This window comes from Rhinolophus ferrumequinum, chromosome 19 (genome assembly GCF_004115265.2).
Source record: "Rhinolophus ferrumequinum isolate MPI-CBG mRhiFer1 chromosome 19, mRhiFer1_v1.p, whole genome shotgun sequence".
Lineage (NCBI taxonomy): Eukaryota > Metazoa > Chordata > Mammalia > Chiroptera > Rhinolophidae > Rhinolophus > Rhinolophus ferrumequinum.
The window spans coordinates 37,124,514-37,138,463 of NC_046302.1; the positions used below are offsets into that span (position 1 = coordinate 37,124,514).

A 13,950-nucleotide genomic window follows, 5' to 3' on the forward strand; every position below is an offset into this window, starting at 1 on the left:
TGTTCAGTAAAGAGAAAATGAATAGCATGCATTTGAGTACTTGAATCATGCCCAGAAAGAGTTAAAGGGACAGTCATTAACTTTGAGAGCATTTAAACCCTATAGAAATCCCTACAAATCTGGACACTCGTTGAGAAAACAAAATTAAGATTCAAAACTTTCACAACAGACTAGAACACTAGACTAAAACCAATAAAAATTAAACTTTGCAGATTTAAAAGGAAGGTTTGTATTTAAGCTCAAAAACCAATTCCACACAGCAATGGCGAGTGTTGGTGGCAGTTTATATGAAAGCGTTGAAGGGAGTTCATTGAGCTTCCATTTACTATGAGCCAACAGTTTGTTGGTGCTGCAAAAAAGAAAAAAAAACTAGCAGGGTTATTGTTTTGTTTTGCTGTTAAATGTAGCCTTATTATTAGACGTGTCAGGCCTTGATCGCAGAAATTAATCAACCTAATTTTTCTTCGCTAATTACTTCATACTTGGAAAATCAGTTCAATTCTTGGCACCAAAGTTTAAGATGAGATTTGATAGACGATAAACTCTCCAGAGGAGAGTGATCAAAATGGAATATAGTCTAGAATTCATTTCATTTCATTTAAAACATAGATGAAGGAATCAAGGAGTGACTTTTTATAGAATTACATGTATCTAGAAGTAAGGTTCCTGCCAAGAAATTAAGTTAAGAAATTTGTCTGGAAGCACAGAACTGAGGGGTGAAAAGTCAAGACGAGAACCTCGTTCTTCTCAGGTCCCAGTCAATATGTGTTCTATTAGACTGAGTATTTAAATAAACAAATGCAATTATTAAGACTAGGCAAAAAAAAACAAAACATGGCTATCTAACATTGGATGTAATTCTTGACGTTCTAGTCTGGTCAACAAGGATTTATTTCATCCCAGCCTAAATGTTAAAATTGTAAACATTTTCATAAAATCATGTTTGTTACATTATTCTTTGTTCTTCCCTGTTCTTCTGGTTTTTGTTTGGGGTTTCAAAATTTAAAATAAGTCAGGAAATCTCTCATAAATATGAATATGATCTCCAATAGGTAGACTATTATATAAGGGGCGGTATTTATGGTTTAGCATACAGCTATGCTATGTTTGAAAGGAAAGGAAAAAGAACTATAACTATAAAGAGCCCTTTGAGAGGGTGCGACCACCCCCGCCATGTGACCACCTGGCATGCTGTGAGACTCAACAGATGTAGCGTCAAACTTTTTGGCATCAGCTACATTTCGATCTAGCCTTTCACATTGTCTAGTCAGTCTGCTGGGTCCTGAGCCACACGCAACATACAAAAGCCAAGGTTGACTGAAACAGACCAGGGCTAAATGGCCCTAGTATTCCTCCGTTTCTGAGTGCAGCCACTCACAATTCACTCTTCTCCAAACGCCTGGGAAGCCACTCTGACCCTAATAAGTTTCACCCCGGAAAAACTCCTAGACTTAAAAGACTTTTCTGTAGACCCATCCTGGGTCATTCCTGTTCATGAATACGTACAGTATGCCTTATAGGCAGCTGCAATCTCCTCTGTTGCTAGTTTTCTCATCTCGGAACTCTTTCCCTTCACCTAACTTTCCCAGTCCTGCCAAAGTCCTGGTTACCTTCTTTAGAAGTTCCCTGAGCAACCTAGCAGTGCTCTTATTGGCTCAGGCTCTCTCTGAAGACAAATTACCACTGCCTTTATCTGTCCAAAGTCACCAGTGGCTTGTCCAAAACCCAGCTCATGAAATGAGTGGTATTATTTCCCTATAGGAAGAGAAGTCAGGGATTCTGAAAACCTAGGGTCCAGGACCTCAGAACTGTCTAAGCAAATAAAGGAGGTGCCTCAAATCCCATTCCAGAAGATGTCCATGGATAGGACACTCATCTGACTGCCTTGGATTTGCATGCAATTCAATTAAAGGTGCTCTGGGGAATATAAAGATTAATGATATCCAGGCTTTCGTCTCTAGGAGCTTGCAATCTGAAACAATCCAGCAGGAAATATTAATTAAGCATTTACTAGGAAAAAGGAACTGTTCTTTGTCATGAGGGGTAGGAAGAACATATACAATCTGTCTTCAAGAAGCTTTAACGCTTCTTAAGCCATGCACTCATGTAAAGTAAAGATTTTCTAGGATTAAATATTGACTGAACAAACTCTTCAGGAGCTTAGAAAAAGAAAGGAAAACTTTAAAGCAGTCCAAATTTTTGATCATGTGGTGATTTCCATAGCATTATTTTGAACAGAATATGCAAATACATATTCAGATTATATGCATTTATCTTTTAAAATATTAAAAAGTTGAAATAAATATGAGATAATCTTAAAATAATTTTAAATATCATTGAACTTTTTATTATTAAGGAAACAAAAGCATTTTCACTGTCATCAACATTTTATGCTAATTTTAATATTTTTAATGATGTTTTAGGGAGGGCCAAAGTGATTGAGTTTGAATAGTTCTTTTTGGAAAATGTCTGGGTTTTTTTTAACACTTGTGAAAAAACAGTTGAAGATCTGATCCCGAATTCAGTGTATTCCAATATGGATGTAGTAGGTTCAAAGGCTATTTCACATAAACATAGATCCAAAAGGAGAAAATGCATCATTTTGCTTAATCCTGTTTTTTTCAATCCCATCCATCAATTAACCAAAGGTTATTGTTGAAATCTGGCTAACCATCTTCCTTCTTAATAATCAAATGCTCTTGCATATCCAAAGGATTGCATTTTCTAATGAATTCAAATCTCTAAAACTGTTCGTTTTGAGATTAACTGTTTCCAAGATTTTTTTCATTTGCAGATTTAGGGATTTTATAGGTTATAATATATCATTTTCAGCAACAAAATTGCCAAAACAGAGGAACCGAATGGAAGCACCTTTATATGGTGACAAATCCCCCACATCTGCAAACCTTTATTCTAAATGACGGCTTCCAAACTGGAAAGCCACACTGTAGATGACAAGCAGCAGCTCAGATGTGCCCTGCCGGGCAAAGGCCTCACTCACAGAGGCTGCCATCTTTGTCAAAAGCACTTTTGAGGCCACGACTATAGATCAATTTAAATTCTAAGGGAGAATGGAGAAAGTTTGCATGCCAAGGCAAGTTGCTTCACACATCCCATTAAAAAATATAAAATGATAAGCAGCATTAGGAAAACAAGAGATCATTACGGAGCCAAGTACAAAGTAATAAAAAAAAAAATGCAGCATTTGCATGGGAGAACACTGAACAGTTGAGTTCCCTTGAGCTTGTATTTGCTGAGCATGTACTACGTACCAGATCATGCACTGCTGCACGAGTGACCTGTGCCAGGGAGAAAAGTCATGCCTCTGCCTTCGAAGGATCTTCTAACATGGATCAGCAGACAGTGCAGTTCCCACTGCACCTCTCTGCCCGGAGTGAGGCAGATGGTGTTCAGCCGTGGCCATCCTGGAAGGCAACTCAACTCCAGGCAGTTCACCAGTCCCCAAAATTATCCCGCGTCCCCTGAGGGTTATTCAAACAGCCAGAAAAATTCTAATGAGTCTAGAGATCATTTTGCTTCCTTCTCTGACCCACCCAAAACTTCCTTGTAAAAAACTAGGATGTGTCCTACACATGGGCAAAGGACAGTCTCCAAACTATTAGTACCTATTCCCTGGTGACCTATGAAACTACCCCTTGTTAGCCCTTCTCTTGCTCACTGCACCCACACTACATCCCTAAAGCCAGTGTGCAAAAAGAGAGTGCTAAGTCCGGTCTTTGATTATCATAAATGATGTGGCGAAATCCACGAATGCTGATGAGCCAATCCTCTGATAACACGAGCGAAGAGATAGAAAATCTAGATTGAGACCAAAACCAATTCAATCATGTATTTTCATGGCAGTTTTAAATACAGAGAAGTGTCTACAAGATGATTTGCATTGCAGAGTTAAGAAATGAATTTGCATTTTGCCTTGGCCACTCATAATTATTTTTTTAAACTAACAAAGAAAAGGCAAGAGATAGGACAATTATAGGAAAGACAGCAAATATGGAATCAATCTTGCTGCAAGAGCCCAGAAATTACTGTCTAATAACGAAACAATTTGAAGAGAGAAAAATCTGAAAACATTTAGAGGGACAGTGCAATCATACGCAATAAGGAGAAAGATTTGTGAATGGTAAACCCTGCCAAGTCCAAAGTCCTCCCCCCACAGTAGGATTTCAGAATTATTAGATGAAATAAATGTGTAAAAAGTCACCTCACACTTGGCAAGGCAATTGATAATGAATATAGGAAAGAATTATAACAATCTTTAGAAGGGAATTTTGAGAGCATCTAGTCTAAGGCTCCAGTGTTACAGATGAAGAAAAAGAGACCCAGAGAGGATAAGAGGTTCGTCCTTGTCCAATTTGGTTTCCAGCGGCACCTGCACAAAGCAGAAGTTCCCAGTGCTCTGCTTCTGTCACTCACAGGGATGACAGTCAATCTTGTTTCATCAATGCTTCCACATACCTCCTCCCTTCCTTATTATTGTGAAGTCCATCCAGACGACACCATATGATTTCATCTATAAATATTTGAGTACTTACTTCTAAATGATAGGTACTTTTCAAAAAGCATGATCCCAATGCAATGGTGACACCTAAGAAAATTAACAATAATTATATAATATCATGAAATGCCCAGATAGTATACACATTTCCATGAATTCATGAAAGATGATCTCTTTGGACAGTTAAATTGGTGTCCAAATATGATCATTTTTTTCCCTAAAGTCTCTTTTAATTTACACTTCCACCCCTCTTCCTCTGCCAGTCTCTCCTTGCATCTGACTTGTTGTTGAAGACACCAGGTTGTTTGCCAAGAGTTTCCCACAGTCTTTGTGGTTTATTGAGTGAGTCCCAGTGTGTCCTGTATATTTCGAGATGGTTAGGTCTAGAGCTGCACTGCCCAATACCGTAAGTATTAGTCGCATGTAGTTATTTAAATTTAAATTTAATTCAATTAGAAATTCATTGTTCTCAGGCACACTTCGCCACATTGCAAGTGCTTAGTAACCTCGTGTCTAGTGGCTACTGTATCTGACAGCACTGATAAGGAACATTTCCACCACTGCAGAAATTTCTATTGGACAGCGCTACTCTAGAGGCTTACTAAAGTCCCAGGAGATAGCTTTGGAGGGAAGAGATACTGACCTCTCATCCACCCTGTCTTTGGCTCTCAGCTGACTTCGAGCACTCTGGTACCTTTAAACGTCCACACCTGGACATGGAAAATGAACTGAAAATTCAAGGGATCTCCGTTTTTTAATTTGCATACATGGCACACTTAAAAATACGTTTACCATTTACATTTTTATTCAATCTTTTTTTTTTTTAGATTTAACCATGTTACGATACTTATTTGTAGTTTACTCCTTTTAACAGATGTGTAATATTCCGTTGTTTGAATGTATCCCAGTTGGTTGATTACCCTTTAATGAACATGTAGGTTTTCAGTCTTCAGAGCTTTAGGGAACATCCTTGTATATCCTTGGCACCCTGGACATGGAGTCACCGGGGCATCGAGCACACCCATCTTCAACTCTAGGAGTGATTGCCCAGTCGCTCTCCAGAATGATTATACCAATTTACACTCCCACCAACAGTGTGCAAGTGTTCCCACTGCCTTACAGCCTGACCACCGTTAGGTGGTTTCAGACTTTTAATTTGTACTGATATGGGTTCGTGTACATGCAGTAAAAGTATGAATACAAGCATGAAAATAGAAGGGGATGGAATTGAGAGGGCATCACTGACTTAGCTGAATCTATAATGTTTCCTTTCTTTAAAAAAGTAAAGCATATATGGCACGAAGTTAACATTTATTAAATGTGAATGGTGGGGACAAAGGAGTTGGTTATGATATTTTTGGTACTGTTTGGTAGGCTTACACTATTCAGAACTAATTTTTATTTCATAATCATTTTTAATGCAAGGGCTTAATAAAAAATATGCAGCATATAAAGAATTACTGAATATAGTATTATCTAAAAGTTTCCTTTTTCAGTTTGTTTTTGGCATTTGATGCTAAAAAATACACTGAGAGAGACAGTCCATTGGTTATCATTGCTCCAGACGATCCTGTTCATGGATGCTTCTAGTCAAGCTTTACTTGGTCAAGTATTGCCAAACTAATCGCCCAAAGTGATTTATTTTGTAGAGGCATACTCTATTATTTATCACAGCATTTTCTTCCCCTGTGGATGGTATAAGCTAAAGAGAGGGTAAACTGTAAATGGAATCTGTATTTGGAGTAATGCCGAAGTTTTGTGGAGTATTTCTGACTGGTTTTCATTTACTCATAAACTATGTGGACAGGGTAAATTGCTTGGCTCTCACGTGGTGGCCTGCTAACTCTTACTGTCACTGTATTTGCAGTGGTTGTTTTAAAAATCCAAACTAGAACTCTTAGAGAAGAATATGACTGTAAGGCAACAATGATTAGTGTGCTGCATCAGTCCAGAAACAATTTTTAAATCCTTCCATGTAGAAGGCACCATGCTACGCCCGTGAGGGACAGAAAGACCAGCAAGTGTTGGTTCCCTGCATCAGAAAACTTACAATCAAGCAAACTTTTACTAACACTACAAAAATTTCTTTTTTACAGTTAGAAGCTTACTCTGGCTTTGTTCTATTTTGATCTTTATAACTGATTTTAAAGATTGTTTCGTAGTTACTCATTGCTCAGTAAGTCTTGCTTTGACCTTTGACCAAAAGCAGTAACATTTTGACCTGTCCTGTGGAACTCAGAGCTTCCCACTCCACGCTGCCAGTGGTGTAAATAACTTCAAATAAAACCCTCTTGTGTTGGGCACAGCATGAGAGACAAATGGGGTAAAACATGGGAAAGAACAAAGTGGGAGTTTCCAAGAATAAATGAGAGTGGTATCCACATTTTCGGCCTTTTTTCGTCATCTCACAATATTTATTCCACTTCTCCACCACTAAGTTGAAAACATTGGGGCTAACACAACAAACCATGCTGCTAAAATGAAACGCACTTCCTTATAGTCCGGAGACATTTGGTAGGGTCAACATCTTCAACCCTACATCTGGGCTTCTTTGGAATTGAGCATTTAGGGGAAAGTATAATAGCAAAGAACTAAATGAGGACATACTTCTTAAGTTTATAAATGGCCAGAGGGAGAGGCCGGTGTGAAGATGGGGCAGCAAAGTATATGTGAGTGCCCGTGTGTGTGTGTGTGTGTGTGTACATGCATATACATGTGTGCCTGCGTGTGAACAACACAAGGAAAAAGAACAACCTAACGGAGGAAAAGTCTGCTACGTCTTGAAGCTATTCACACTTTATGGTGTCTAAACTTCAAAATGAAGCAGTTCTGAAGGCTATTTAGTGGCGGCAGTACGGGACTTCCGGAGACTAGAAGTTTGGCTCATAAACTAGAGGAGCATCTGGCCACCAGGACATGAAAAGAGCTCTTTGCAAACAATAGCCGGTAGCACAAGTGTGAATGATTCAGAAACGCCTGGCTGATATTTCCCTTCAGGTTCCCAGAGAATGAACTAGTTAAGGACGTGATCGAGTGGACATCATCAGGCAGCTTGACAAGTCCTGAGCATTTGGGGGCAGGGAGGGGGGAGATTAGAGAGATGGTGTCATCCCAAATACAGTGTCCCAGAAAATAATCCTACCTCCTGCCAGTGGAGGAGGGTTAGGAATAAAATAGGTTCAGTTAGGTATTCCAGTTCAGGTCAAGGCATCTCGTTTTGGAGGCTGATAGTATATATGAATGACCCAGGTGGCTTGATGGTGGAGGGCTGCTTGTCATTGTATTCATTCAACATTTTCTACTAAAAGCAAGTATAACCTAATGCTACACTGAATCAGATCAAGTGTCAAAGGGCCATAAAAAATAAAAGCTATAATAAGAGAAACTTATAGTGTGATTCTGACACTGACTCCTGAGGTAGAGCTCCTTATATGGCGAGAGCCTCAGTTTCCAAATCTTTCAAATGGGAACAAGAGGATTTCACAGGATTATTCTGAAGATTGAAATAATGTACATAGAAATGCTTTGTACACAAAAGATATTTAACTGATGTTTCTCATGTTTAATTTTAAGAAAAGGAAGATTATTGGGTACTAAGTCATATCCATAGCATTAACTCTCCATAATCTTCGTAGCCAAATAGAATGCCAGTTGTCACCGAAAAGCCTAGGTTTAAGGCAGCTGGCATCCAGTGCTCAGTTTCTTCTGTCTTCCCCTCCTGCAGCCAGCACCTCTCTGAAGAAACGATTCAAGAGGCGGGAGATCGAAGCCATCCAGTGCGAGGTGCGGAAGATGTGCAACTACACCAAGATTCTGTCCACCAAAAAGAACCTGGACCACGTGAACAAGATCCTGAAGGCCAAGCGGCTGCAGAGACAATCAAAGACAGGTAACAACTTCGTCAAGAAGAGGAGAGGGCGTCCCCGAAAGCAGCCCACCCCGTTCGATGAGGACTCCAGAGACCAAATGCCGGTGCTGGAAAAATGCATCGACCTGCCCAGCAAAAGGGGCCAGAAGCCCAGCCTGAGCCCACTCGTGCTGGAGCCCGCTGCCAGCCAAGACACCATCATGGCCACCATCGAGGCGGTCATCCACATGGCCCGGGAGGCGCCGCCCCTGCCCCAGCCGCCGCCCCCGCCCCTCCCGCCCCCGCCGCCGCCCCCGCCGCCGCCCCCACCTCTGCCCAAGACCCCCCGAGGAGGCGGAAAGAGGAAACACAAACCTCAGCCTCCTGCCCAGCCCCCGCAGCTGCAGTCCCCGCCGCAGCCCCTTCCCCAGGAAGAGGAGGTGAAGGCCAAAAGGCAGAGGAAATCCCGAGGGAGTGAGAGTGATGTCCTTCCCTAGGGTGGGTCTGGGCGTCTGAACCTGGGGCTGGGGGAACTGACGCTTTGGAAGTGCAGTGAGCCGGGGTGGGGGCGGAATCCCCCGCTGCAGGGACACCGTTGCCCTTCTCTCCAGAAGCTGAGCAGGCAGAATCGGGCCAGAGGACGGGTTTGAGCCATCAGTAGTTCTTGGGAAAGCAAAGCAGGGGCGGGGGGACATCTTCAAAAGAAGCTTGTCTGTGCTTTACGGCAGTTCCCAGCCAAGCGGCTCTTCAGTAAGGCTAGATAGAGCCTTTACAGGTGAGTTGGAGAAGACCCATCAAGGAGGAGAAAGCTGGTGGCGCTCTCTGACCACCTGACCTCCTACATCCAAGGTGCACCCTCGATTCCGTTGCATTTGCTGGCCAGGAAAATTGAAAGGGAAATACCTTCAATTAGGAAACATTCCAAGGAGAGAAAAGCTGCAAATTTCCCAACTGGCTTTGTGGTAACCCACTTCCGTTTACGTGGTTTTTATTTCTTTTCATTTTTCAAGCTTGGCTAGGCTTTGGGCATCAAGATCGTCTTCAGGGGACCTGAATCTTTCCGTTCACGACAGTTTCTCAGATGGACTCATGTCATGAGAAGGTGGAATTCTAGTGATAGGCAACCTTGGACTTGCATCCATGTTCTTCTGTACGCCTCCTCTACCACACATAACACTGATTTTAGCATTGTGTGTCCCTGCTTTTCCTTTGCCCGTTACGTACTTTCATATATTTTTTTCATTAATTTACTGGCTGCCTTCTTTTCCTTGATACTCACCTAAATAATGTAAACCTTAACCTGTGTTTTAACATTCACCCTTGGCATGCTGTCCCAAGGAACTTGGCTTTGAATCCCAGTTATTGCAAAACAGATACTCAGTATTGAGAGAGACTTTTCAATGAGTGATTCAGAGCAGCTGAGGATATGTTGACCCAGGTTTCAACCGGGTTATTTTTATACTTAAAACATATCATCAGATATAGGCAGAATAAAATGGTTTTAATACCCCACAGCAAATGACATAACTGACAAATTACCAAAAACTGAGACCCCGGACCCACCAGAAAGATAAGTGTCTGCAATGCCTTGGTATTTTTTTTTTTTAATACTAATAACTATCATAGGTCATGGGAAAAAAAGGAAACAAAATGACAATAAAAGTCCATTATCTCTTGGTAATTATTTCTTAAAAGCAAATGGGAGTAAGTGTTCTTATCTGAAAAATAAATAAATAAACAAAAAGCTCCAAGGGTATCACCACTCCAATTGTATCAAGCCACCTTGGAAATAGTATCCAAATTGTGGTTGCCTTAATAAACGAAAACATTTTTGTACATAATGTAATTATAAATCTATCAGTCTGCATGGATGCAAACTGTGTGTGACAAATCGTCTTTTAAATGGTCAATTTCAACTGTACATTTCTCATCCAAGTTGTACTCTAGCCGTTGGTTTAGCGTGGACAGATATTCCATCTCTATTATCCATTTCCACAGCCCAAGTAACATGTTAAGAAGACTCAGAATCCGTATGAAGTCATTCCATTGCCGTAGATGTTTTCTAAAAGTCACATGTGGAAATTTCAAATAAGTATTTTCAATTTCCTCCCTCCCTCCTCCCTTTACCTTCCCCAAGACATCCAATACCTGGCATGGTAGATGAGAGACACTGAGAGACAAAATTAAGTTTTCGAATGGGAATTAGAATATCTGGTTTACCTCTATGTTAGGTTTCTTTACAGGAAGTTGGGACTGGCTGGAAATTGTATTATTACTTCAGAACATAACGTATTGCCTTTAAAAGAGAGATGGATTTTTGTTGGGAACATAAGAGAATAAGGGATAGGGTATCTATGGGAGTACATTTAAAAATTCCAAGTTAACATGCTTGCAAACGTCACTGCTCTGTCATGGCACCATCAGGTGGTTGAAGATACCCATGGAGTCACCCTGCTCTGTGCAGTTACCGTGGACTTCACATCATTTGCCGCCCACTAGGTCAGTGGCATCTAATCCTAGCAATATGTAAGTGTACAGTAACGCATTCTGTACTTTAAAGCTTGTATCATAGATACTCCGTTTGTGACCTAGGTTGACCTTTGGCATTTCACACAAGTTGAACAGCAAAATCGAACCTGCCACTTCAATTTGTCGTTTCCAAAGCCATGTCTGGGTGGTTCCAAAGTCACCAGAGAGGAAGTTTTAAATTAGCCCCAATCACCCCACCATTGCTATGAAAGAGCAACCATTTTCATTCCAATTAAGCTGTAAAGACATTTCTCTCCTGTTGGAATCTGAGAATCATTTCCTTTCTTTCTTTTGCCCTTCTCCTTTCAGTGTTGTACAGTTTCCCCTACCAAGTCTGTGAGCAGACTAATCTTCCTGCAGAGGAGAGTGAGCTGGCACTCTAAGCTTCTTAAAGAAGGACCCGAAGCTTAATTGGCATTCACCTCTAGTAGGTGAGAAATTTCAGATAACTGGAATTTTCAAACCAATGAAAGGTATGCCAGGAGAGAGACAGCTGAGTTGGAACTTATACGTAAATTCAGTTCTTCAGTTGTCATGTGAGGTAAATGCAAATCCTCTCCATTTTCAATCCTAAGAATAGATTGGAAAACTGCAGAGGACCAAAACTGAGACATACTACACAACTGTTTGCAGGTCCAGTCACCTGTACGGCTTTCTCTCTCCACCACCCAGCTCCTCCCTCAGTAGCACGCATTTTTTTTTCCTTTGCTTTTATAACTCATCTCATTGGTACAACCATCTCCTTATGTTCCATCCATCCCTTTTCCAAACTCTGGGAAAACTTTCCAGAGTTTTCCCTCTCTTCTCTTGGCTCAACATTGGGCCAGTCTAGTTTCATATCTTGTTGGTTGGTTAGAGAACCCAGATTGGAGGTCTCCAGCCAGGCAACAGTGCCTTCTGTGGTTGCGTTTTTATTTAGAGAAGATATCCTTTGGGATACACCAGACTCCATACACAGCTCCACAAAGTATTTTATTATAAGAGAAATCCCTTAGTTTTCTTTTCTGGAATACTTGCGTTCAGCAAGCAGGAGTGAACCCACTTATAATACAGGGAGTCTGATTAGGGGTAAGCAAAGGATGAAATCAAGATAATATCAAAACCTCCTTGAAGGGGATGATGAGTCTCTGATCCACCTCCGTAAGTGGCTGGGGAGCCACTTGCTCTTCAACCCCCTCATCTCAAATGAGAGGAACAGAAGTTTAACTTCGTCTAGTGGCATGGATCTGGCTACAACCCACGGAAGACAGGTCAAAGGAAAAGAGAGCATGTTAGGGGCTGGTTTGTGACTTGGCAGGACCAGGTCTCAACAGCCACTGACAGCCCAGAGTAGGTGACTAAGGGCTGACAGAGGATTAGCATGTTTACTTGGCTGCGGTCTGGAGTGGGAGGCCATCTTCGATGGCAGTCAGAATTTGTGTTCTGCACATTGCTGGGTCTATAAATATGATAAGCAAGTGGTGACAGAATTACAGTATAAGGTGATGTACTACATGCAAATCCTAAAGGATTTGGTTTTAGGACTTAAGTAGAAAATTCCGATCTTACAGCTTATTACTCAACAATATTCAGATAATGAGCTTTTGGGGAATATTTTTTTTCCCTACCGCTAGGAAGATTTACCTGGGAACTGTCTAAAGTCTATACATATATTTCCAAAGCCTTTAAATGCCAACTGTAGCATGGAGAGAGAGGGGGTGGCAGAAGCCGAAATGCCTCAAAAGCCATTTAAGTGTTATATCGCAGGATTTTCAATCTTCATTATGTAAAAGTAGATAAATATAGACATTATTCTCAACACTACCCTGTAGCATCACAATGGTCCAAATGCCAGAGCTTACAGATAATGTCATCACAGTGCCTAGAAACTCGAACTGTAATATACCGTTGCATTTCCTTGGTGTTTTTTAAAATTTCTTTCCACAATACAAGGCTCCCCCTGCCTCTTGTTTCTTGGAGAGTTCGCCCCACAGATGAGTCTGCCTTCCTCGTTGGTCTCAATCACTTGGGGAACAGTCTTAGAAGCACATATCAGAAACTTCCTGGATAGCTATTGCCCACTTGCCCAGGTATAATAAACACTAAAAGGGGGGGAAATTGAAAAGTGCTGCCACTGGTCAACACAAAAGGGCAGTTCCAACCTAGGTTGGTGTCTTTCTTTTTCTTCCTTTTTAAAAAAAAAAAATCTATTTCTTAAATAATAATAAATGCACATGATGTGTTAAATATGTATATATATATTTCAAAAGAAAAAAATGGGGCACAAGATTGTCTTACAAGTCGTGCTGGCTAATTTTTAGTTTGTATTCATAAGTGGTTTTTAAAAGCCTTTTTTAAAGTGTAATTTGCATGTTCTACTTTGATTGTATGTAAACATATTTTAGAACAAAAAAATGTATTTGTATTTTATTGAATATAGAGGCAAGAAAATTGTACATTGTTTGAAATGTTCTTTTTGTAACAGTTTTTATTCATAAAGCATTTTTGTACATTTAAAATGAACATGGACTTGCTGTTATTTGAGGCGTAGATACATCTGGCATGCTTTACTGTCATGCTCCTCCATGGTCTTAGATGTTGGGTTTTAAACATTTTTTCTAAAAGAAAGCTCCGTCTTTTTCGCTACCAGATCAGGTTAGCACAGTATAGAGCACTTAACTATTAAAAAAAAAAAAAAGTTAATCCTATTCATATGTTATTCATTGTGTGAAATTAAAGACATTCAATTCAGTCTAACACGAGTTGTGAATTCTTTTGTTTTATTTCCCATCTGCTTCACATCACAGCATTTGGGGGTCTTCGTTCCCACCAACTGGATAGAGAATCATTGAGAAAATTCTAACCCAACTTTTGCCTTTTTGTATGAATCTGGGACGTACATCGTGGGCACGGTTTGGATCTGATTTACTGGGTTACTGTTCCGACTATATCACACCTGAACATCAAGCCAGGGCTGATTCAAAGAACCAGTCAGACCTCTGCTGAAAGCAATCAAAATGTATTTGTAAGATGTGGGAGACTCATCCTGTCCTAAATTTTTAGAAGAACATTGTGGGTG

At 40.5% G+C, this 13,950-nt stretch overlaps 1 protein-coding gene across 5 annotated transcripts in view; it reads left to right on the plus strand.

Annotated features, from left to right (window-relative positions):
• SETBP1 (SET binding protein 1) overlaps positions 1-13,628 on the plus strand; it is a 345,415-nt gene extending 331,787 nt beyond the window's left edge. For 4 of the 5 annotated variants that reach the window (XM_033087216.1, XM_033087218.1, XM_033087219.1 and 1 more), the window contains exon 6: positions 8,241-9,991. In XM_033087216.1, coding sequence (XP_032943107.1) covers positions 8,241-8,860 — 620 coding nt within the window. In that variant the 3' untranslated portion in view covers positions 8,861-9,991. Of the gene's footprint in view, positions 1-8,240 lie in introns of all 5 variants that reach the window. The other variant, XM_033087217.1, reaches the window with a different exon arrangement.
• The last annotated feature ends 322 nt before the right edge of the window (positions 13,629-13,950 follow it).